The following is a 25,783-nucleotide window of genomic DNA, read 5'->3' on the forward strand; positions in this document are numbered from 1 at the left end:
TAGGCTAAAATAGCCCCTACTGTAAATACACATAACATTTGCATTTTAAACTTTGAATTCAATATGTATTAAATTTCGTTTTATTGCTTATAGACTAGTCGCAAATAAAATTTTAGACTAGTCTGCGGGCAAATTAGTCGAAATTCCCATCCCTACTCCTGACATGTTCCATCCATCCATCCATTATCTATACCGCTTATCCTCACAAGGGTCGCGGGGAGTGCTGGAGCCTATCTCAGCTGTCTTCGGGCAGTAGGCGGGGGACACCCTGAATTGGTTGCCAGCCAATCGCAGGGCACACAGAGACAAACAAACATTCGCACTCTGACATGTTCCAGTTTGGGGAAAATTGATTGCTCATCCCGATTAAAGCAGTCTCGCGGTAAATGAGAATGAAGTAAGCAAGACCTTACTTCATATAATGTTCCTTTACATGGTACATTACAAATTAAGCATGGAAAAAATTAAAACAGTTGAAAAACAGCAATTTACTGGATAAGATGTGAATAATTTGTCCCCAAATTCAACTTTATTTTTTTTCTGGGGAGGTGGGGTAGGGGGGCAATGTTTATAATGACACTTTTTGAACCTTAAAAAAAAGCACAACACAAAGGTTATTGCCATGAATAAAGGTGCTTTCATTAAGAGTTGTTTCAACTAAATGTACATTACGTGATGGAATAAGGCTTCCAAATTAAAGCAGTAGTAACACATAACTAAGGAATAATCTTTAAAAAAAAAAAAAAAAAAAAAAAACCTCATTTAGGATGAGTGTTGATTTTCTACACATGACCCTTTTAACACATACGCAAATATGACTTGTGGTTTGTACAGGCAATTAGTGTCCTGGGTGTCAAATGCTGCACAGAGTGCATGAATGAATGAATGAATGAATGAATGAGCGAGGGAAAAGTAAGGCTGAACAGAGTGCAGAGGAGGCAAGAAAAGGACAAGTTTTAGCAAGTAAAGACAATTACAGTAAAGACAAAAGTACAATTAAATCATCCATCCAGTCAACTTTAAAGTTGAACAATAACCAATCGGCCTACAAAAAGAGGAGCAATTTTTACAGCGTGTTCTAGAATTCATCGTCTACTACAGTCTGAAGTCACTTGAGCATTGCTTCCGAGTACTTCTGAGGGAATGTTATAAAAGTGAGTATTTCAGGTCTTTCTAAGTCAAGGTGATGTCTGATGATTCAGCAGTCTCAATAACTCTGAAGACTCCAACCTTCTCCTTCCTCGTTCCCGTTTTTTCTTTATCTGGAATTTCACAGTAAAGGCATCAGTAAAAAACGACCACACTATTATATTTTAATTCTTGTATGTGTTTGGGGTTGAAACAGAAACAAAAGCTCTCATACATTATTTTTTTTTTGACACCATTGAATATTTACATCAGTTCAGCCACACTGCATGCTTAGTAGAGGTGTCACGGTTCACCAAAGTCATGGTTCGGTACGTAACTCGGTATGGGGGGGGGGGTCACGGTTCGGTACGTATCTCGGTATGGGGGGTCACGGTTCGGTACGTACCTCGGTATGGGGGGGGTCACAGTTTGGTACGGGTTCGGTGGAGCAATAAGTCTCAAATGCATAAGACTAGTTTTTTTTTATTTTTTTAGTTTTTACGGAGAGCAAGTTACAATTAAATTTTCGATAAACCAAAAAACATTCCCCGTTATAAAAGCACAAACTAGAATAAAAACTTGCGCATTAGGGTTGTTCTTTAATAATAATCATGATGATAATAATCAAACACAGGCAACCCCTCTTTCTTGTATGGATAGAATGAGGTTGCAAATAAAGTCAGGTAGCACTTGCTAACTAGTAACTTTTAACTTCATTTTGAGAGTTACAGCGCATCAGAGGACAGCTCATGCTCCACCACGGCTCTTGTGCGATTGTATATTCTAATATGCACCCAGGATGGAACATTGTAACGGGGCTCCAGCATGTTGAATAAACGTCTGAAGCCCGGCTCCTCGACGATGGGCGCATAGATGTTGCTATGTATATGCCGATTGCTTCAGTAATTACGAATATCGTTGGCCCTGTCTGCTTTCGCTTCTCCAGGCTGCTTAAAAGTAGTGGGGATAAGTGGTTGGTGTTGAGCGGGATTCTTTTTTCTACCCCCGGTAACTGTATCAGGGTGATAATTAGCATGTTTGAAGCGTTACCTGCAACGTACCGAACGGAGGTCCAACAACGCGACACACAGTTCTTGTTTGCTCCACCGCTCGCACTCCAACGCCGTCGTACGGAAGCCGAAATCTTCCCGGCTGATTACACTCCGGCTCCTCTAGCTCCATGCTTTCTCCCGCACTCAACATTTTTCTTCTACATTTATTTTTGATCTATTTCTTCTTAAAACAACAAATGTGCCCCATCAAATGTATTTGTCGTATGACTGCGTGCACCGAACCGTGAAGCCGTGAATCCAAAAACCGTTACACCCTTAATGCTTGGTGAAGATACAGTACCACCAAGTACCATGTATTTTTTGGTGCCTGTCTTTTCCCAAATTATTTCTATTACCTCTTACCCATGTGGATGACCAGGCGTACAAAATAATTCCTTCTCAAATTAATTCTTGAGTACCCACCCAGCATGTCACTACGATCCAATAAAAACTCCAGGTCCTTATCGCTGATCACTTGTTGCCCACTTGATTTCACCTCCCTGGAAAGGGCAAAAGTGACAGCCAACGTGAAGTTCAGGATAGAAACGCGACAGTTATCGTCGCGGAATGTGACAACTTACTTCTCAGGGCCTCTGGCTTGGAGTAACTCCATTAGCTCATCCAGATCAATGCAGCTTTTAGTTTGGTTCAACTCTGCCCTGCCACCTTTGAACTTATCTTGGGGTATAAAAAAGAAAAAAAAAAGTTTTTTCTCACCACTTTTTAGATAATTCTTTTAACTCATTCACTGCCAAAATCGTTTTTATATGTCTTTTCACAGTCCAGACATTCAATCCCAGGAACTTGTATATTTTTTCAAATTTTAAAAAAACATTATGGTATAAGAGGGTCTGCAAATGTCTGGCAGTGAATTAGTTAATTATAAATATGATTTGGCATGATTTTGTAGCTATTCATAAGAAAACTGCCACACTGGATACAATGTTTGCTTAACATGGTTCTATTGTGACAAGCACATGAGCACATGCTGAGCAATGGCACGATAGCCAGCCAATGTAAATTCTTCTCCACAGACACCATTTAAAGGGGCCGTACCATGCTATTTTAAGCCGTCTACAGTTAATTATGTGCACATATATATATGATTATATTTTATCTGTGGGACAATACTGATATGTCTTAAGAAATGAGTTATTTTGGTGGCTATTTTTCTAACCGGGAAGACACGGGCTTGTGCGTGGGGATCCCTTCGTTTCGCCGTAAATCCATATTTCGGTACGTCTTCTGGTATTGTGTGTAAAATGTACCTTTCTTTTTCTTCTTGGGCATACAGTAGACTTGTGTTGAATTCTCACAGGGCCTTTTCCCCATTGCAAAGAAACTTTCCAAATATGTGTTTATTTTATTCATTTTAATAGCTTGTGCATTTCATATTAGCATTGCACGACGGAGATAAATTGACATGCATTAAGAGTCAGTCATAGATGGATGTAACGGAGAGAATCCGGTCACTTTTCAAAAAGTATTTTTCCGCCTCGAATAATAAATAAACCAGAAGTACTGTACATTTTTTTCTTTCATCAGTGCGGCCCACCGCGGCCTGGTCCAAAGTGGCTCAAGGTTCAGTGGTTGGGGACAGCTCCTCTCTAAGCAGGAATGCTCAGAGATGGTGAATGGAGGAAACCACCACTTTGAGGGTGTTTTAACATTTTAACATGGCTAAAAGCTCCAAAAAGTTGATTTAGCATATGGCTCCTTTAAGATCTGCTTGTGCCTATTACAAATGGACTTACTCTTGTGGATGACCATCTTTTCCAGCTTCCTCTTTGCCGAGGCTCTCTCCAGAATCTTTTGGTCGACGGTGTTTGCTGTGACCAGACGATACACCACCACTGGTTTAGTTTGCCCAATGCGATGACAGCGGTCCTGAGCCTGCAGATCCGCCTGTGGGTTCTGAGAACAAAATATCATTTGAAAATGCATACCAATATGCCACAGATGTAAACTTTGTTTAGTTCCTTAAAGGCTAGATTGCATTTTGTCGAGAGCTCATTGTTAGCGATGCCACTGGCATTTGAACTTCATTGAGTGTTCCTAAAACGTAGACTGCTCTTGGTGACCTACCCAGTCACTGTCAAAAATAATGACAGTGTCAGCAGCTGTCAGGTTGATCCCAAGCCCTCCAGCTCTGGTGCTGAGCAGGAAGATGAAAACCTCTGGGTCTTTGGAAAATTTGGCCATCTGGAAGAAAAAAAAACAAAAAAAAAAAAAAACAGTACTTTTATCTACCCACCCTAAAGCAATACATTTACCGCCCTTCACCATGATCTTATTTTAACTCACATTTTCTTCCCTATCAGCATAGGACATGCTGCCATCCAATCTGCTGTACTGGAAGCCACGCAGATAGCAATAATCCATTAGAATGTCCAAGATAGAGGTCATCTGACTGAAGACGAGTACCTTAACAACAGTCAAGTGTTTCATGTATTAGAGGAAATATAAAGGAAGTAATTGTTGAAACACAGTTAAAAAAAATCCATCAATTTTGTTTTGTATGATATAACAGCTGACTTTCAGTTGTGATTGCAGAGTCGTAACAGGAGACCCCGTCCTAATTGGCCTGTGCTCTTCAGACATAAGCAGGATACTGCTTTGTCCATGGTGTGTGTTGACACAGCTGTTGCTGGTACCCACATTTACAGAATTAGATGCGTGATTACGTCAGTGCCAGTGACAATTGCTTTCAACACAAAATCACTGGCAGCTTGGCAGCGATCTTTAGTGTTTTAAGGGAAGTCAACCCAAACATTTTTTTTTTCAAGAACATGTTCTATGCAAGCCCACTAGTTGAAACAAGGCATTCTAATAAATAATGCGTTTGTAGAATAAGAGTTAATCCACCGGGTTTTTAGCCATCTCTGGGGGCAGCCATTTTGTCACTTCTGTCGACTGAAAATGACATCATAACTGCTCAGGGTAGAGGTAACGGCCAATCACGGCTGACCTGTTTAATGAAGCTGAGCCGTGATTGGTCGTTACCTGAGCCGTGAGCATTTGTGATGTCATTTTCAGTCGACAGAAGTGACAAAATGGCTGTCCCCTGAGATGGCTAAAAACTAGTGCTGTCAGGCGATTAAAATATTTAATCATAGTTAATCGCATTTTCCCCATAGTTAACGCTTAGTTAATCGCATATTTTATTTATTTATTGTATTTTTCTGTCCGATTATTTTCTTGAATTTTAATACCCTTAACATGAATAAGAGGATTGATTTTCTTATGCAAACACTCTATGAAAGGGAAGTCAACCCAAACATATTTTTTTCAATACCATATATTACCAAACCATATTCCGACAGTCGTACCCTCCCGCCGCGCTTATAGTTGTTCGAGGTACAATACAGGACGCAGGGAACGCAATCTTATTAATATTATGATTAGGAATCCTATTATGGGCAACTATCCGTGTAAACCTATTTTACTGAAACTCAGTCTGTTTAATATTAGATCACTCTCTTCGAAAGTCCTGAAGGTTAATGACCTCACAAGAGACCATAAACTTAACATGATTGGGCTTTACGAGACCTGGTTAAAACCTGATAATTTTTTACCGCTAAATGAGTCCTCACCTCCAAACTTAGTTCACATGTTGCGCGCTCTCATAAGAAAGGTGGGGGTGTAGCCCTTATTTATGAATCTGATTTCAAACTTAGCACGCATTCTAGCGACGCCTTTAAAACATTTGAAGTGCTCACTATGTGATCTATAGCCTCATTGCCGTTTTTTCTCGCAGTTATTTACCTTCCCCCCGGCTCGTACGCTGGATTTTTGGATGAGTTCTCTGAGTATTTGGTTGATTTGGTAACTCATGCAGATAATAGTGATTGTGGGTGACTTTAACATTCATATGAATCTCCCGTCGGAACCACTTACAGCGGCGTTTCAGACAATAATTGATCGCTTTGATTTCACGCAGATAATTGATGAAGCGACGCATAAAAATGGTAATACTTTAGGTTTAGCATGCTCAAATGTAATGATGTTACTGTATACTACTGTTATGTCTGACCATTACTTTATAAAATTTGCAGTGCGGGCTCATTACCATCGTCCTGACCACCATCAAACTTTAGCAGCCGAAATATTAGTTCTTCAACCACCGCTGCGCTGTCTGAGCTACTGCTTCGTTTCCGAACTATATTGGTTCGATTGACAACCTCACAAATGACTTTAATGCTGCTCTGTTAAATGCGCTTGACTCCGTTGCACCATTAAGACATAAAACTCGTCCTAAACGGCCTACTCCGTGGTTTACTGAGGAAACCCGCTCACTTAAACAATCATGTAGGAAGCTAGAGCGCAAATGGCGTGCAACTAAACTTGAGGTCTTCTATCAGGCATGGTGTGATAGCTTACTAACATATAAAGAAGCACTCGCCTTAGCCAAAACTAATTACTTTCCCAGATTAATTGTTCTAAATAAAAACAATCCTAAATATTTATTTGATACAGTGTCAACGCTAACGCAACAGCTGCCGACCTCCAAAAGCTTCTCTTATTCAGCCCATGACTTCATGCAATTCTTTACGCTGAAGCGCATTCGGGACGAGATTAAGGATACCGCTCCTAAAACCCTGTTGAATGCCGCGAGTACTGATGTTAGTAGGGTTGATATGTCTGACAACCCTATCTCTTTTTATAATAGTATCTCTTGAAAGCCTAACAAAATTAGTTGGTGCGGCTAAACAGACAACTTGCGTGCTCGACCCACTTCCTGGTAAACTCAAAGAATTGTTTACAACCCTAGGACCCTCCGTCTTAAATATCATTAATTTAGCATTCACCTCGGGCACTGTACCAGCAGCCTTTAAAACCGCTGTTATTCGACCTCTGCTTAAGCAGCCAAACCTTGATCCAGAAAACCTCGGTAATTATAGGCCAGTTTCAAATCTCCCGTTTATTGCGAAAATTCTCGAAAAAGTTGTAGCACAACAGCTTAGTGACTATATGGCCGCTAATAATCTATTTGAAATTCTTCAGTCAGGATTTAAAGCCCATCACTCTGAGACGTCTCGTGCTAGAGTGACTAATGATCTTCTCTTATCTATGGACTCCGACACCTCATCAATACTACTATTACTTGACCGTAGTGCTGCTTTTGACACCATTGATCATAACATACTATTAGAACGCCTAGAAGGATGTGTTGGTATCTCAGGCTCAGCACTTTCTTGGTTTAATTCTTACCTCTCAGAAAGGACGCACCGTGTAATTCATGGTAATGCATCTTCTGAGTTTTGTAAAGTTACATCTGGAGTCCTGCAGGGAACCGTACTAGGACCCCTATTGTTTAGCATCTACATGCTTCCGCTTGGTGATATTCTACGTAAATATAACAGTTTTCATTGTTATGCTGACGATACCCAATTATACATGCCGCTCGAGATAACAAACCCGGCTAATTGCTGTAATTTAGAGGCGTGCCTTGCCGAGATTAAACAATGGATGTCTCTCAATTTTTTGCTTTTTAACTCCGATAAAACCGAGATGTTGATTATTGGCCCTGCTCGTCATTGGCACCCATTTATGAACACCACTCTGAGGCTCGATAAATGTGCTATTACCCAAAGTGATTCAACAAAAAATCTTGGTGTTATATTCGACCCAACTCTGTCTTTTCAAATGCACATTAAGAATACATGTATTACTAGAACCGCATTTTTCCATCTCCGTAATATTGCTAAAATTCATCCAAGTCTGTCAAATAGTGATGCAAAAATTTTAATCCATGCGTTTGTTACGTCACCTCGATTATTGTAACGTTTTGCTCTCTGGTCTTCCCATGTCTAGTATTAAAAGTGTGCAGTTAGTCCAAAACGCCGCAGCAAGACTCTTGACAAGGGTGTGAAATATCGATAATATTACTCCGATATTAGCCAATTTGCATTGGCTCCCAGTCCACTTGAGATGCGATTTCAAGGTTTTGCTACTTGCCTACAAAATACTGCACGGCTTAGCACCTTCCTATCTTGTCGACTTAGTGATACCGTATGTTCCGATCCGAAACCTTTGGTCACAAAATGCCGGCCTTTTAGTGATCCCGAGAGCCAAAAAGAAGTTCGCAGGCTCTAGTGTTTTCTATTCGGGCACCGATGCTTTGGAATGCCCTACCCGCGTATATAAGAGGCACTACCTCAGTAGAAATGTTTAAAACACGACTTAAGATTTATTTGTACGATTCTGCATTTAGTTGAACTGTTTGTTTTGGCCTCTTTACTGCCGCTTCTATTCTTTTTCTGCCCCCTTTTCCCAGGCTAGGTGATGACGACCAAATTGGAGGTTGCTGTTTCGATCCAACAGCAACTGACTGCTACAAGATTGGAAGCTGACCACATGCTCAGAGGCGCTGATAAGGAGATTTCTACATTGACCATTGGGCCCCTGCTCACTTCATCGATGTCATCTTCCAGCAGCACTTCATTTGATTAACTTTCACATCACTTAATGTGTGTTCAATGTTGCCCACTCGGCATCCATTGCAGCCTGATCATCCTGGAAGGGGGATTCCCCCATCTGTGGTCCCTTCTCAAGGTTTCTCACTTTTCCCCAGATGTTTTTTTTTTTTTTTTTTCCCCTTGCCCTCCTGGGGGTTAAGATCAGGGGATGTCGTGTATATGATCTGGTGCATATGTGAAGCCCTTTGAGACTTTCCTGTGATTAAGGGCTATATAAATACATTTGACTTGACTTAACTTTCAAGAATGTTTTATGCAGGCCCACAAGTTGAAACAAGGCATTCTGATAATTATTGCGTTTGTGGAATAAGAGTTAATCCACCTGTTTATAGCCATCACTGGGGGCTGCCATTTTGTCATGTCTGTCGACTGAAAATAACATCACAGTTGCTCAGGTAACAACCAATCACAGCTCACCTGTTTTCTTAAATTGAGCCATGATTGGTCATTATTTGAGCCCTCAGGGCATCTGTGATGTCATTTTCAGAATGCGTCCGCGCATGCTCACACCCACACACACAATCATTTACATTAGTGTTGTTCTGACAGATATGTTTATTTCGTCTTGAGAGCGACTTGTTCAAGCGCCGCTTGAATTTAGAACTATACGAGAGCAGTCATTTGTACGCACGTCACTTAAAATACATAAAGTCAAACCTATTGTAACCCGCCATACCACGGCCTCTGAAGATAAGAACAACTTTTAAGCGTTACATTACCAATGCGTACGTCGCGACTATCACCGCGGGGCAGGGGGGCTCAGCCATGCATGTGTCAGCTGAAAAATTCATCCTCAATGTCAATATTTTGAAGCAGATGTAACGCCTCCTCTACTCTAAAGTTTTCTTTTAAATATACATGATCAATACTTTATCCTTTATACTTTATCATACCAGCCGCTGGTTGCTACGGAAACCTTAGTCACGCGATCAAAAAATTTATTGCGTCAAAAGAGGGTGCTACTAAAACCCAACTAAAAACGGGTGGATTTTGCTGCTTAACTCATACTCCACAAATATGACCAAACGCCCTCTTTTTCCTGGACATGTCCACTTTTTTTACACCCTCTCCAGGCAGGCTTTTATAAATTCATGAAAATGTCCAGCTTTTTTTCCCACAGGACTAATTAGAGATAGGAGTAAATTACCCTTTCTTTTCTGTCATGCGCACTTGTTTACAACTGGCAGCATGCACGCGTCGACATATTTACATCATCGACACTCAACGGTATGTGCGTGCCGACGTATTCACGTCATCACACTCATCATCGACGGTATGTTGTGCGGGCCGACGTACTTGCGTCATCGGTAACGTCGACTATGTAGATTAGGCTGTCCAGCCCTAATTCAATCCACTCAAGATACTCCCAGCCAGTAAGTGGATGTGAATAGTATATTAGCCAGCTAAAGATCTTTAAATAATGTTTATGAATTATGAAACCTCTGCCATTAGCCTCTCTCACACGGACTGTTTTTTTTTTTCTCCCCCGCGGGGGTACGGACTGTTGAAATGAAAGGAGAGAAGTGCTTTAGAAGAACAAGGATGGACTGGCAAAATAGGGTAAAGTTCTCTGCTCGTTAGTATTTGTTGAATTTGACGGACATTTTGCACGAAAAAGGAGAGAGGTGGAGTTTTTTTTGTTTTTGTTTTTTAACCGGGGTGTGTGATGTGGACACTGGCGAGGCGGGAGGAACCCAGAAAAGAAGGCAAGTGTGTGGAACAGGTGCACTCAGTTACAAGTGTGAGTGCCAACTGTGTTCTGCTGAAATTGGATGGAATGAGCCCCCAGTTGAATAAGAAAGCAATACCACATCCACTTAATTCAACTGTGTTTCACCGCTGTGGTTCAAGTCACCGGACTGAGAGGCGAGTTACGTTTACGTTTGGTTGACCAAGCCAAATACAACTGTAGTTGGTTCGCCCCTGACTATGGTTTGGAGATGAGAAGTGATGCACACGAAAAAGGTAACATGTCCAGTAAATGTTTAATAAGAGATAAAGCCCATGTGCACAAAAAAACACTGTATGTGGATAGAATTAATCTATTAAGTTGACAGAGTTCCTTAATTGTTAGAGCCGGGAACACAGGAGAGAAAGAACAACTAAAAGGAAGAAAACTAAAGACTGAAGTGACATTTGTTTTTGTTAAATGACTATCCTTGTGAGACAATTGTTTTATTTACATTACAGTGAAAAAATAGAATTATTTTGTTAAAGCTGGATTTTCTAAATAAGCGGTATTCTATAGAACACTGACACATTAAGACTTCAAAAGAGAGCTACTATTTTGTTTTTCTACCCATACAAAAGGAGGCATAATTTAAATAAGGGCTGCACAATATATTGAAAACATAGTGATAATAGTGATACTTCTGTATTTAGTGTTGGACAAGAACGGGTATTTTTTAGGTTTTACATTTACACAAAAACAACAACAGGCAGCACAAGCACTTTTACCGAAACCATAGTGTTGTTTTACCTTATGTCCCTTTTCCTTGAGTGCAGGCAGAAGTCGGTCCAGGATGAGAAATTTCCCAGAACACTGTACCAGCTGCTCATCAATCTGCATAAAAAAATGGGAAGGAACGATGTCAAGAAAGAAAATCCAGCACATGCGCGTACACATGCTTGGGGGGACAGATTTGAGTCCAGGGAGCCTTGCTGTGAGGCAGGGTACAGATCAGCAGCGTCCTAGCCTTCATGCTTCATCGGTCCTCTAATTTTAATGTACAGTACTTAGTCCCAATAAACATAGTAAAGGACTATGATCACCAGTTGGGAAACTGGAAATCCAAGTAAAACGATCAGAAGTGTCTACTTGCTAAGCCCAAATAGCATGGCTCCTTGTGGCAATCCCCCTCCTAGTTGTAAAGTTGGGGAGGTTGTTCTATTCTCGCTGTATAATCCTTCCACAAACCTGGGGGTGCCTGCTACCACAACACTCCATTGACGAGAGGTGAACCCACACCAGTTGCTCGTCGATAGCTGGCACTGTATTATACAATTTTAAATCAATTACATGTTACAAATTGTCACAATATCAACAATATTGTGATATTGCGATATTAAAATTGCCATGATATATTGTCATCGTCATGTCACAATATTAATAGCAGCAAATCTGTTTAAAAGCTGTTTTCCATTTGTGCAGTTCCAGCACCCTGTGGTGGTTAGTTTATTAGTGCAGTTTAATTTGATGACACCTTTAAGACCCACATTAATTGCCTATTTCTTTGTGAATGCTGTTATGTCCCAAAAAAGAATATTGTGATTTTTTTTTTTTTTACAATATCATGAGCTTTTATACAGTCTCGTGAGCTTTTTTATATAAATCGGCAACCTCCACACATCGTGATAATTATTATATCGTGAGGTTCATTCGTGATATCGTTATCATGACATTTGGATATCGTGACATCCCTATAAGCGACTCCATTTAATTTTAGAGTGGCATTATGTTGATTGCAATGGTACATGGTAGCAAAACAAAGTATAGTACCAATGTGAAAATTGTGGTGTTGGGTAACTCAAGCAATCATCTTAGGTATGCACATTCAACACTTCGGAATTACTCCTATTTGAGCTATCAGGCAAAAACATCTAAACATGAATATATTCTACCTTGAATTCTTGTGTGGCTGGATCCAGTGGGTATTCTACCAGGTATGGATGGTTACAGCATCGTTTTAGCAGCATTAGAATATTCTGCATTTTTAGGTTGATCTGAGCATCCAAAGGGCACCGAATGTCAAGCACTGGAGAGGAGCTGAAAGTGGAGGATGCGGGACCAACTTATTATAAGAATGCCACAATAGTTTGAGCCAGTGGACTAATGACTGCACTTTTTTCCAAGTGTGAGGGTTGGTTACTGACCTCTGCTCCTTTTGGAGCTTTTCCAGATATTTCTCCAAGCCTGAAGGTGTATCATCCTTTGCTTCACTATAGTCTACCAGCTTTCGACTACGCCGCTTTGGTCTGCCATCTGGCGTCAAACCTACAGGTGCTTCAGTCTGAAAGCAAGCAAACAACAAAAACAAACATTTTGGTTTCTTTTATGATAACTGATGAGTTTGACAGGTAGCAGTAGCTTCTTTAAAACCAAAAGCTGCAGTAATGATGCCGGTTGCCGCTTTCTGCCTTCTTTTTAATTCTCTGCCGTGAGCGTCCAAAACTCCGCCAAGGATTTTGTTCTGTAACTCATTCACTGAGACTGACAAATGTATTTGTCTTTTCACATTCCAGCCATTCAATGCCTGGAACATTTTAAGATATTTTCAAATTTTTTCAAACGCTACAGTTAAAAGAGGGTCTGAAAATGCCTGGCAGTGAATGAGTAAAATGTTGTATTAAATTTGTTGTTTTGAAGCTTTTTTTTTTTTTAAACATGCTCTCCCCGCTACGTATGTTTTTGTGGCATGTGCTGTAGGATGTAAACTTAACATCACGCTTAAATTACATACATCTCCCACATGGCAGACATGTTTGCCCATGCTGCGCGCTTACACTGTTAAAGAAGGCGGGAGGGGACGCTACACTGCACACACAAGCCAGTTGCTAGTCAGCCGCTGGCTGCAAAGTACGAGCGACCCATTTAGATGTACGTGGCCCATGTTCCAATATAGTCTACAGTTCTTAAAGTCGTTAACGAAGATACCTTATGCTGACCAAGCACTTTTGCGATGGTCTTGTTCACCACAGCAGTGTAGAAAATTTCCTGTTTGGCAGTCAGAGGGGCATAAACAATGATCTCTTTCTTTGGAGGAATCTCCAGTGTCACATCAGTCTTCAGTCTCCTCAGCAAGAATGGAGTCAGAATCTAAGACAAAAAAAACGAAAATAGTCTGGCACAAAAATACATACAATCTCAAAAACAGTATCAGCTAAATTCAAGTACAGCGGTACATGTGTTTGGAGACTGACCTGGTGCAACATGCTTAGGATGTTCTGTTCGCGTTCAGCAGCCACCACGCTTTCTGCCTCGCCGAGTGTGTCAATGTCAAACCAAGACTCAAAGCTATGCAATAATCAAGGAGGTTCAAATATTATGACTGTTATCAGAGTCATTATTCAGCTTGTCTATAACTGGTAATATATATATATACATACGTTTTTTATCTGAATACTTGATTATTTTATTCAAAAATTCAGTAGGATACCCTGTTGAGGAACTATACAAGAAAGGAAAATATGGCTCTTAGAACTCTTACCTCTTAAGGTCATCAAAGACCTCAGGCAAGAGAAAATTGAGAAGGGACCACAGCTCAGCCAAGTTGTTCTGTAGTGGAGTCCCAGTAAGCAACAGCTTGTTGTCGGTGGGCAGCATCTTCAATTCCTGCACCAGTCGGCAGTTGAGGTTTTTGATTCTGTGGCCTTCATCTACAATTAAGTACTTCCACTGACAGCGCTGGAAAGAAAAACATACAAACTTGGTGAACAGTGTGGGATCAGTTTGAAAAGAGAGGAAAAACAAAAAAAAACACTTAAATTGTACTTCTGCCTCAGTCTTAATTACACATAAAAGTAGAAATTTGTTTAGGCACTTTCAATAACTTTCCATTTGGTTGGCATCCACTGTTTGAATTACCTTTATTAATAACCCTTGTATGGTGTTGTCTGTGGGACCTGTGTTCAGTTTTTTACCAAATGAAAAATGGCACGAAGCACATCTGAAACCTTCTCTTCATGGTGATAACACACTGTTATGGGATTTTTTTTTTTTTTTTTTTTTTACATCACATTTTATTATTAAAAAACGAGCAAAGCTGGGCATCGCTCAACCGTCACCAAGTTCCCATCTACATATTTAGCCGCCCACGTGGTCTCAGTCGGTCAGAGTCAGCCAAAGTGCGTCGAGAATGGACTTAACCGGTACCACGTCAAACATAGGTGCTGCATGCCTGACACGCAGCCAAATACAGACAAAATAAAACAGTGGTGCATACCTTCCGGTCACACAGACGCAATGACAGAGATGGGCACTTGTCACTCTTCCGTCCTCGTCCCTCCGTCCTTATTCATAAAAATTATCATTCTCCGACCCCATCCGTCGTCGTCCTTTTAAAGAGGTTCCGTCCTTACATCCGCCCCCACCCAAAAAAAAAAAAAAAAAGCATCCATGCATGACGTCACGGGACAGATGCTAACGGCAGAGGTTTATTTAAAGCTCATTAGCTGGCTAGGAAGTGAGCGAGTCGAGAGTTGCGAATGCAACTGCTTTATTTAACAGCGGACATTATTTATATGTCAATGCAGCGGACGTGAAAGGTCCGTGTGTGGAGAAACAAGTACCGTGCTGTGCAGCGCAGATGATGCGTTTAAAGCAGCGGGATGCAGAGCGAAGCATCGAATACTCACCCATTCGTCGGGGCTAAACAAATGAACTATTTCCCCTCGCGGCAGTCAATCAGCATCGTGGAGTACTACGTCACACACAGCATCCTGTACACCCGGCGGAACTTGTGTAGGATTATCGTTGAAAAAAAAAAAAAAAAGAGACCAGGCTTGGAGGACCGTGACCGAGGAGCTTGTTATACCTGGTATGTTTTTACTTTCTTTAGTTTTTTACAGCCGTTGAACTTTACCAAGACAGCAATATTTGTTTGCATTAGTTTTAGCACAACTAAGCTACGTACTCCTGCAGCAGCGGACTGTGAAGTGACATGCTGGCATCACTCACCACTCGCTCTGACGCTGCTTGCGCTACTAGGTCTATCACTTTTCATACTAGTAGAACTCGCGCTGCATCTCCTGTTGAAAAATCTCCTGCGCGGTCGGGTAACCTGTGGCGTGTTTGAAGTGTTCGGAGGCAATTTTGTCATTTGCCCATTTCGCAGAGTAGTTTGAGATGAACTTTGGCCGCGACCATGTCACAAGCATGAGGCCCGATTAGTGGGTTGGACGCCCCCGCCAGTCCTCCGTCCCAAAAATGGGCGTCTGTCTGGGATGGACTTCCCAGCTCTGCGCAATGACATGTGCCCCATATTATTTCACCGATCACCACTCTGTTAATTTTATTTGATATTTTTTCTTTACTCGGCGGCATGTCCGCTTGTGCGGCACCTGCGTGTGACGTGTACATTAAGTTCTCTACGCGGATTGGCTGTCGACGACGAGGGATGGACTGGGACCATGTGGGTTGGCTAAATATGCAGACGCGAACATTGTGACGGTTAGGCGATGCCCAGCTCTGAAAACGCGTAGCACATTAATTCATAAATGTGACCTCACAAAGGTAAAATGGCAAATATTAACAGTGTTTGCTGTTGATATGGCGTGCAATTGGGATGTAGTAAACATCTGTTGAGTATTTTAACAGAAAATTATTTGTCTTGTTTTGAAAACCCAAAACTCTGGCGGGCCACCAGACCCATGAACACTGGCTGAGTAACAAAAAAACGAACACCACACAAGGGCTAAATGTTTGACCCAGTTGAACAAGACAGAACGTAGATGATACCTGAAGGTACTTTCGGTCAATCATGGCAATCTCAAACGAGGTAACGACGACGGGACACATACAGAGGGGGCCCTGGTATTTGCGTATGTGCTTCAGCAGTTTTCCCCTCTCTGTTTGGGGGCCATGATAAAGTATCACAGACACCTAGAGGAGAGAAACGACATCAGAACAAAGGTAATTATAATGAATTTTTTAAATTATACTGTATTTTAGTGTTGCTCCGATGCCATTTTTTGGCCCCATACCGATTCCAATACCCAGCTGTGCGGTATCGGCTGATGCCAATACTGTACCGATGCCAGACTTTTGAGAGAAAAAAAGATATATTTTTCTTGTAATTCTAAAGAACTGCATACTCACTTGGATGTAAAACCATTGCTATCATTGCTTGGTCAGACTTAAAAACCTTTGTGAAACAGGAAAAAATAAGAAATAATATACACGAGGTATAGCACGTCCGCCTCACAGTTCAGAGGTCGTGGGTTCGATCCCGGCTCCGGCCTCCCTGTGTGGAGTTTGCATGTTCTCCCCGTGCCTGAGTGGGTTTTCTCCGGGCACTCCGGTTTCCTCCCACATTCCAAAAACATGCATGGTAAGTTGATTGGATACTCTAAATTGCCCCTAGGTGTGATTGTGAGTGCGGATGTTTGTCTCTGTGTGCCCTGCGATTGGCTGGCAACCAGTTCAGGGTGTCCCCCGCCTACTGCCCAAAGACAGCTGGGATAGGCTCCAGCACGCCCCGCGACCCTTGTGAGGAGAAGCGGTACAGATAATGGATGGATGGATACACGAGGTATCCTTGAGAGGGATTGTGTCGGATTAATTACAAAAGCTATAGGACATTATTATAAAAGTTTGTTTTGAGTATTAGTGACCCATTGCAACAACTTCCGCTCCCAAATCCATTTTCAAAACCAAAAACAAGCAGTAGAAAAATCCAACAAGTTCAACTCCCAAATCCAAAATTGAGCAGGGTTTGTTGTTGCGGTCCGTTCCCCTTGTTCATGCTCGCTGCAGCCGCTGCCGCAAGCTCTTGGTGCTTGTTCACATGTTTCGTCCTCAAATGTTCTATCAGGTTAGTCGTATTGAACCTGGCCACTTTAGTTCCACCTCTTGCAACTTTCGCATCGCTAATTTTGCACTTAGCTGTTGTACTCGCTGGAGTTTCTATGTTGAAGTACAGGAGTTTCATATCGCCGCCGACATTATTTCTCCTGTACTTTACTTTTTTTTTTCTCTCAACATGAAAAAGCAGCCCCGCCATTGCTTAAGAGTGTGCGCTCTGGGCCAATAGCGATGGCTAATACTGAACAGTCACCACACACAGTGTCGTGAATGAGCAAGATACTGTACAAGGCGCTGCATTCAACGTAAATTGAGCAGGGTTTGTTGTTGCGGTCAATTCCCCTTGTTAATGCTCGCTGCCGCCGCCGCAAACTCTTGGTGCTCGTTCACATGTTTCGTTCTCAAATGATGCATCAGGTTTAACGCATTGAACCTGGCCACTTTGGTTCCGCCTCTTGCAACATTCGCTCTAGCTGGAGTTTCTATGTTGAAGTAGTTACATATTGCAGAAATTCTATCTCCTGTACCCCACGACCAATCACGGCTGATGTGTTTTCTGAAGCTGAGCCATGATTAATCGTTACCTGACCCTGAGCAGTTGTGATGTCATTTTCAGTTAACAGAAGTGACAAAATGCCCGCCCCATAAAAAGGCTAAAAAGGGGTTGATTTCCCCTTTAATTCATGTTCCACAAATGCAATATTAAATAGAATGCAGTGTTTCAACTAGCGGGCCTGCTAGGAACACATTCTTTAAAGAAAAATGTGTTTGTGTTGATTTCCCTTCAGGATAGCCAATTGCAAGTTTTTCTCCTCTTTGCATCTTCTCTCAGGAGTGGCAACATGGGAGCCTCAAAACAACTCTCACGGACCGACAGACGACTGTCACGCCGACGGTCACTGACGGACCGTGAGTCCGTCCGTCACTGGCGGACACACGTTTTTTCTAATGTTTTCTGGGGGGGCCAACTGAGCACAACAGACTTCAATGACGGATTGACTGACAGATTGACAGACTGATAATTACAATTCAGTTCATCGCAAAATAATTACGGATTAACGAATGATGGACAGGTACCCTGGCTGCTGACGGACCAGCAAAAGTTTGTAAATCCTTTATTGTTCCTAGCAATTGACATAGATTAATTTGCTTTAATGATGAGACAAAAGTAATTCATCAAAATGTTATACTTTCTTACTAGTATTGATATTAGTATAATTAGGCCCTCTGTAGTTGGGAAGTTAAATACTTCCACACTGTAACAAACGTATCTGCTTTCCAAAGGCAAAACACATTATCCTACCGAAGCCAGGCAATTAGTCAAGTGTTAGGTTCAGGCCAATGTACTCTTACCTCTGGTGTGAAGCGCTTGAACTCATTGATCCAGTTGGGCAGAGTGGAGAGTGGCGCCACCACCAAGAATGGGCCCATGACTTTCTTTTCAATCATCATGGCAATGTGTGCGATACACTGGATTGTCTTTCCCAGTCCCATCTCATCGGCGAGGATCCCATTGATTCCGTTCTCCCACAACATCTGACATAAAAAAAATTTTTTTTAAATCCCCGCAGTAGTGTTGAATATAAGATCGGACATAAGGTAAATTTCAGTGTGAAATTGTCGTTTCATCTTGAAAATGACTTCACAACTGCTCAGTGATCAGGTAAGGACCAATCACGGCCTACGCTCCAGAAAACAGGTCAGTCAGGATTGGTTGTGACCTGAGCAGTTGTGATGTAATTTTCAGTCGACAGAAGTGACAAAAAAAAGGCCGCCGCCAGAGATGGCTAAAAACTGGTGGATTAACTTTTACTCCACAAACGCAATTATTTATCAGAAAGCCTTGTTTCAACCAGTGGGCTTGTATAGAACATAATCTTGAAAAAAAATATGCTTGGGTTGACTTCCTTTTTAAGTGTGCCACAAAACAAGACAAAAAAAAGATCAGCCAATGTTTTCACATTATACTTACCAAAATATTGGTATATCCATTATAGGTAGGATCAAAAATGCTGTGGTTACACACAGATGTATGCTACATTTTCACAAGTGGTTTTGAACCTAAAATTCAAATGTTGAAATGGAGGCATTTTCAGTGGATACTAACAGTAACAAGTCTTGGAGTTGTAGTAAACAGATACTGAATGATATGAGTTCAACATCAAAACGCTTCTTCCGAAATAAGTTGTCATTTAGGATTTGAATGCCCTTCCAAAACCAATAAAGAAAAAGGGCTTTCTTGGGCAAGGCATTAAATTGTCACTTTCTGAATCAGGCTGAAACTACTCACCCGAAGCCACTCGATGCCCTCGATTTGGTACCACCTCATAACCCCACCAGTGAAGAGCAGTGGTTGTTGAGCAGGAACTGGCTCTCCTTTCACCTTCCTGTCAGGGTCCAGGAGATGTTTGGCATTGTCTCGCACTGTCTCCGCTAAACGATTCTTGATGTCTTGGTTGGTATCACTCATGCTCTCGATATCGTCGGCGTCTAGCTTCTTCTGGGCTGGGGCTGCTTCCTAAAATGAAATTGAAACATGCATTCATACAGTGGTATAAACAAAACAGACTTATCTTGAAGTCTGGAAAACGTGAGGTCTAAAGTAAAAAAGCCACACATATTACCGCTTCCTCCACTTTAATTCTCTTAGCCTGTGACATGATTTCCTGCAGGACAAATAAAGCAGTATTCATAAAGCGGACAGGAAGAACAAGTAATACTCAAATGGGACTATACCTCTTTAGACATGACATCAGCAATTTTGTAGTCATCCTCCCTTCGTCTCTTCTTTTTATCTAGTTTGGAATGAAAAGAAGAAAAAAAAAAATTGAACAGAAGAAAATAACATTTGGGGTATGTTTATTCTTCTACAAAATAAGCATCTACCTTTTCCAGGCTCGGTGCTGTTTGCACTCTACACAAAAAACACAAACAGGTTGATTTATTATTCCTCTGAGAGAAAAAATAACAAACATGTTCAGAAAAAATATTTCCTCACTTTCTTGGCCTTCTTCTCAAGCTTTTCCTTCTTGATTTTCTCCTGGTAAGAAGAAAGAGAAATCAGTACAATTCCTGAGAACCAAACATTATGACCACCAATCGCTAAAAAAAAAAAAAAAAAAAGATTTTGCACATACCTCATTCTGTTGTTGCTCCATTTTAGTCAGCAGAAATTTAGAGTAGATGTTGCTCTTCTGGAGCAAATGTTGCAGTCTTTTGAACCGCATTTCATGACCCTCTCTCTCCAAAGACTGCCGAGCCTTGTGATTTGAAATTGTGACACAGACAGTTGATTTATTAAAGGAGACAATAACCCCTCACACAAAAGCACATACAGTGCACTAAAAGCAAACATCCATTGAGAAAATTGTACTGTATTGTCACTGGCACAAGCATCATTTCATCACCAAGCCACGGAAATACACTTGACTTGAATTCATATAGCGACGTGGCACATGACATCAGCAAACAAATACTCCTGCTGAACAGAAGCAGAATGGAATGGGAGTCATTTTCACTGGGGCAGGATTTGTAATTTTTATTTATTAGTATTTATTTTGGTATGTAGGGCTGGGCATCGATTCAGATTTCCAAAATCAATTCGATTTGATTCACAAGGACCTGATGCGATTCATTTTAGGATTCACTTTTATTTTCAGTTGAGTTAAGGACTTCACACAGTACCAATTTTACTTTCAATATGGGAGACACTCAGAAGAAGCAATGCTGCAAATAGTAGTAACTTCTTGCTCTGAGTTGTTATGGCCCAAGATGAGCTGTGGGCTTTGGACATTAAATTGTTAGTGTGCGGGTGCCCTCCCCTGCTCCTCCCTGATTGGTGACCTTCATCCCCAATACAGATATCCAATCCCTCCGACCGCTCCTCAAGATGGCGAGGAGGAGGGGTCTAACATAGGTGTGTGAGTTGGAAGGGGTAAATGAAAAAGTGCTCTAACAAATCTGGCCATGTGAAAACAAAATGGAGTGATCACCCCCGAATCCCAACTGCCCTAGTGCAAACACGAATGGATAAAGTGGACTGAGTAATGAATAATGGAAAAAACAAATGGATAGAGTGGCTACACAGAAGGATAAATGAAGGTTATGGCGAACAAGGTGCACTAAACAAAATACAGTGGTACCAAACACAAAATACAAGGACTGACTACATCACCCGAAGCCAGCCCCGTCCACTAGCAACCAAGTCCCTCTTGAACTAACTGCTGATGCCACACCTGAAAGCAATTGGTCAAGCTCCCCCGCACTGATTGGCTGGCTGAGTTAGTGACGAGAGCCACCACTCAGGAAGAGGCAGGGGGACAGGTCCCGCACACACCAAATAACAGCCACGACTCAACGTGGGCCGTAACAGAGTGCATTAGTAAAAATATGAATATTTAGATGAAGAATTTAACACAGTGCAGTAACAATCATGTACAAAGTATGTCTAATTGAACATGACCTACCAACCACAGGGCAGGCTTCGTAACTGTAGTGGCAAAAACACACACTTATGACATTCACATTCCTGTGACTGTCTCACAAAGTTTTAGTTCATTGCTTCTTGGTGTGTTTTTAGAAGTCACATGAATTTATGGAACCCGAATTTATGGAAAAAGTTATTAAAAGGATCGATTTATTGTTTAATGAATTGATAACGGGCTATGAAAAGGAAAATCGATTCAGTTCAACCAATCGATTTTGTTAAACGCAGCTTTAATGGTGCAGGACTGGGACAGGATTTTTTTTACTGTGAGAGTGGGATGGGTCGGGCGTGAAAATCCACTTTTTTGTCAGCCTCTAGTGTGAGGATAGTTCTGATGTTAATTAGCTGAACATTAGCAGTGGGACAGCAGCACTGAATGACTCACCAGACATTTTCATAAATAGGTAGATATGAATTGTTTAATTTCACACTCGATGGGTGGCCTGGCAGTCCATATTCCCGACTACACAAACATTACAACGTCAATTTAAAATTTCCCTTTCAAGAGAGTAGTGCAGTTCAATGTACTTATTCGCAGTGGGTTGATTAGCAACAAACCTCGTCCATCATTTCCTTTTCTTTCTTTTCTCCTTCTGCGATGAGATGTTGCTCCTCTTCTTCCATTTCTTTGGTGACAATTAGTTCAGATGGTATATTCTCAGTTTTCACACTGGTATCTTTGAGATACAACAAAAAATATATACCCAGAAGTGAGTATCAGCCAGTGAGAATCTTATTATTCCATTAAAACTCATTGTGCCATGTCTATCAGTATGTAACAATGGGTGTTTGTCTGACATTATGACTATGCACCGTCAGATGTTTTGAGACATTAAAAAAAATCTATTGGATTATCTAAAAATCAGTTAGCAGATATAGCTCTTTTGGGGGCATCTTCAGCTTCCTGATAAGGCTAATTTACTTTCTTTACTTACCCTTACCAGCTCCTGAATCCATTGCTGTTCCCAGGGGCTCCTCAGACTCATCAGGTTTGGGGCAGTGAGGGGAAACACTTCGAGGTTCTTGTTTAATGCTGTCCATGAAGAGAGGGATGGGATGAAGGGGTAGAGAAAGAAACAAGGGGAGAGAGAAAACAAATTAAACAGAGGGAGCGAAGGGGTAGAGAGAGAAACAAGGGGAGAGAGAAAACAAATTAAACAGAGGGAGTGAAGGGGTAGAGAGAGAAACAAGGGGAGAGAGAAAACAAATTAAACAGAGGGAGCAAATCGTTCCTACTGTTGTTTAACTTAGACTGTCACCGTATTTACAAATAGGTGTTCGACAATCAGCGGGCAATGAACTTTGCAATTCTCAACCTGATGTAGCAATTGTGTAGTATGTTTTTTTTAATCATGAATAAACAAGTAAGGCGGGACAGTCCATCGCAGCACATTATAATTCCCAGACGCCATGCAAATATGCACCCAAGGAAGTGTAAGCTTAGATGCCGCCAGAGAAAGGTTAGTCAGAAAATTCACTGGCGTTAACTTTAGAAAAACATCTTATGATATGGTTGTTATTATTGTTCTCCCTTGAATCACACTGCACACCTTTCAGCCACTGCGTGTTATGACCTACGAATTAAAGACCTACGAATATTAAAAACTTAAAAGAAGACGTTTTCACCTCTTTCTTACTCGGCTTTAGTGTGTGCTCTGATGTTGCTAACAAGGCATCTTTTGCCGCATGACTACCGTCGAAGAAAAATGTCAAACTGTATTTGGGTACCAAATATTGACAGAATACAGCGGTGTTGCAAAATGGTTTACAAACAGTGAGGTAATTACTTGTTTTTGGCACGGCAACTACTCTTAAGCGAATACTTCTACGTCTCTTAGCGTTCATGAGTGAACACGTGGTGTTCATGCAAAAAGTACAACTGCTTACAAATACAAGCAAAAACTCATCAATCTTACCAGCTCATTGTTTCCAAGGGAAGGGAAAGCGTTTTGTCTGTTGGCAGAGTAAATATTAAAATTCAGAAGTCAACTAAGTAGAACACGTTTGACAATTACAAAAACAAATTTGTAGTTATCCAAGAATCTATATAATCACAACTGGCTGTAAGTGCGGGAAAACAGATATTCCCAGTGGATAGAAACTCCCGTTTAACCCCAAACTAAACGAATATCAGGTACATTTGATTAAAAGTCTTACTCTTTCGTAGCAGTGAGTTTAAACGTTGTCAAACACACATAGGGAGAAAGACGTGAGGTTTTGTTTGGGATTTTCAACATAAAACGAGAACTGCTAAGTGTACAACATATTGTATGTCTGTGACTACCTATAGCTTTTTACCTTGAAAGAACAAATATGATTTCCGTTACTTTGTGGACAGAAATTTGACTAGCTTGATTCAAGCAGTAGTTTTGAAAGGGCGGCGCTTTTCCTTTCCTTTCGCGCCAAATTAGGACAACCCCTCTGTTTAAGTAAGGGTTCTGTAACAACGGAAATACTATTGTATTTAGAGATTAATGCTAAAGGAAATGGGTATGACAATAATATGTGTATATATATGTTATAGAAAACATAAATATGCTTTCATTTTAGGTAACATACCGGACTATAGCTAACTAATGGAAAAAAAATTACATATCTCACCCCTCCAACTTTGCAAATGGACCAAACCTAATCGGATCTCGCATTTGCGGGTGCGGCGCACTCCACTGAGTGTGTGTTCGGAGAGGCAGAGTGCCCTCTGCTCCTAGTAATTTCCGAAAGAAGCCTATGTACTTTAAACCAATCAGCAGCTCGTGATTGAACTGCTCCCATCTGTGCTATCGTGTCACCAGTCGGAGCAATTCCAGCGCGCCCGCATATGTCAAGGAGTGTATGTGTGTTTAATTTGAAGCAGCTATCGGTCCTTTGTGTAAAAAGTGTAAAAATAAATCATTCAAAAGCAAACAAAATAACTTCCCCTAACCGGGCTTATCACAACTGGGTGTCTCTTCGAATTCTCGTTTTTGCCTAGGAAATTTAATTTCCTTTCCTATCCTATCCGAGCGAGATAACAGGAAGTACAAGAATAAGTTCGTTCTACAAATGTTTACGAAAGGTGCCTAGCATAGGTTAGTGGTTACACCTTATCAACACAATATACAATATATTTACATCTTTAAAAATGAAGTTTTATTAAAAGAGTACACAAAATAAATTACAGTTGGACGAAATACCTAACTCTACCCATATTACGAAAGGTATAGAAACATTCTAAGATGTTCAATGATTTCTATCTTTGTAATCTGATTTTCAGGCACAAAGTTCAGAGCAAACTAACTGTTTTTTTTTGTGTTGTTTTTTGTTGTTGTTTTACTGGGAATTAAATAACAGCACTTGGAGCAGGGGCGTTACGGGGGTGGGGTGGGGGCGGGTGATTCTTGTCAGTGTGGGCAGTGCCCACCGACGGACACACTCTGCCCACCCAAAGAAAACTGGATGTAGTTTTGATGAATGGGAAATAAAAAATCAAAATCAAATAAACGTTTGTTTAGCCCAAATCACAACAACAGTTATCTCAATTAAGGAGAAAACAAAACACGTTTTAAGGTGCAGTAGCCCTACTCTGGATTTTGACCTACTTCAGCATTGTAGCCCTTTTTTGCCCCCCCCCAGGTAAGAGTAATAATGCCCACCCACACCTGGCATCCTGGTAACACCACTGACTCAGAGTAACAGATTATGACATATGACATATGTATATATATATATATATATATATATATATATATATATATATATATACATATATATATATATGTGTATATATATATATATGTGTACATATATATATATATATATGTATATATATATATATATATATATATATATATATATATATATATATATATATATATATATATATATATATATATATATATATATATATATATATATATATATATATATATAACATATCACTACTTTGACAGTAGTATTCTACAGGGTACTAAAAGTAGAACCAAGGCATTGCAAATGGATAGTAGATATAAGAAAGGGCTAAGAACAAGACTGTGAAGTGGGATCCTTTTCAGAGTGGTGGTTATCGCCTGTGTAGCAGGTTAGGTTATTAGTATGTACTGTATTGGTCCATTCTGGAAGACTGATCAAGAAAGTCTAA

The 25,783-nt window shown here is 40.8% G+C and overlaps 1 protein-coding gene across 5 annotated transcripts; it reads right to left on the minus strand.

Moving 5' to 3' along the window:
* Window positions 1–507: 507 nt before the first annotated feature.
* hells (helicase, lymphoid specific) lies at window positions 508–24,385 on the minus strand. 5 transcript variants are annotated; one of them, XM_086045845.1, is made up of 24 exons: window positions 24,268–24,385; window positions 23,583–23,619; window positions 22,602–22,699; window positions 22,225–22,343; window positions 20,318–20,440; window positions 20,179–20,220; window positions 20,067–20,094; window positions 19,917–19,975; window positions 19,805–19,846; window positions 19,471–19,698; window positions 18,534–18,716; window positions 16,116–16,259; window positions 13,867–14,063; window positions 13,580–13,673; window positions 13,314–13,475; window positions 12,533–12,669; window positions 12,281–12,425; window positions 11,139–11,222; window positions 4,485–4,604; window positions 4,266–4,382; window positions 3,935–4,094; window positions 2,762–2,858; window positions 2,604–2,680; window positions 508–1,262 (listed from the first exon to the last, which is right to left on the minus strand). In XM_086045845.1, exons 2-24 carry the CDS (start codon window positions 23,588–23,590, stop codon window positions 1,174–1,176), a joined length of 2,553 nt encoding a protein of 850 aa, XP_085901971.1. In that variant the 5' UTR covers window positions 23,591–23,619; window positions 24,268–24,385; the 3' UTR covers window positions 508–1,173. The 5 variants fall into 5 exon arrangements, with proteins under 5 accessions (XP_085901971.1, XP_085901969.1, XP_085901970.1 ...); XM_086045843.1 differs by lacking the exon at window positions 24,268–24,385 and adding an exon at window positions 23,965–24,058; XM_086045844.1 differs by lacking the exon at window positions 24,268–24,385 and adding an exon at window positions 23,824–23,948.
* Between the last annotated feature and the right edge of the window lie 1,398 nt (window positions 24,386–25,783).

This window comes from Filicampus tigris, chromosome 11 (assembly GCF_054856515.1).
Source record: "Filicampus tigris isolate MCC_2025a chromosome 11, RoL_Ftig_1.0, whole genome shotgun sequence".
Taxonomy (NCBI): domain Eukaryota; kingdom Metazoa; phylum Chordata; class Actinopteri; order Syngnathiformes; family Syngnathidae; genus Filicampus; species Filicampus tigris.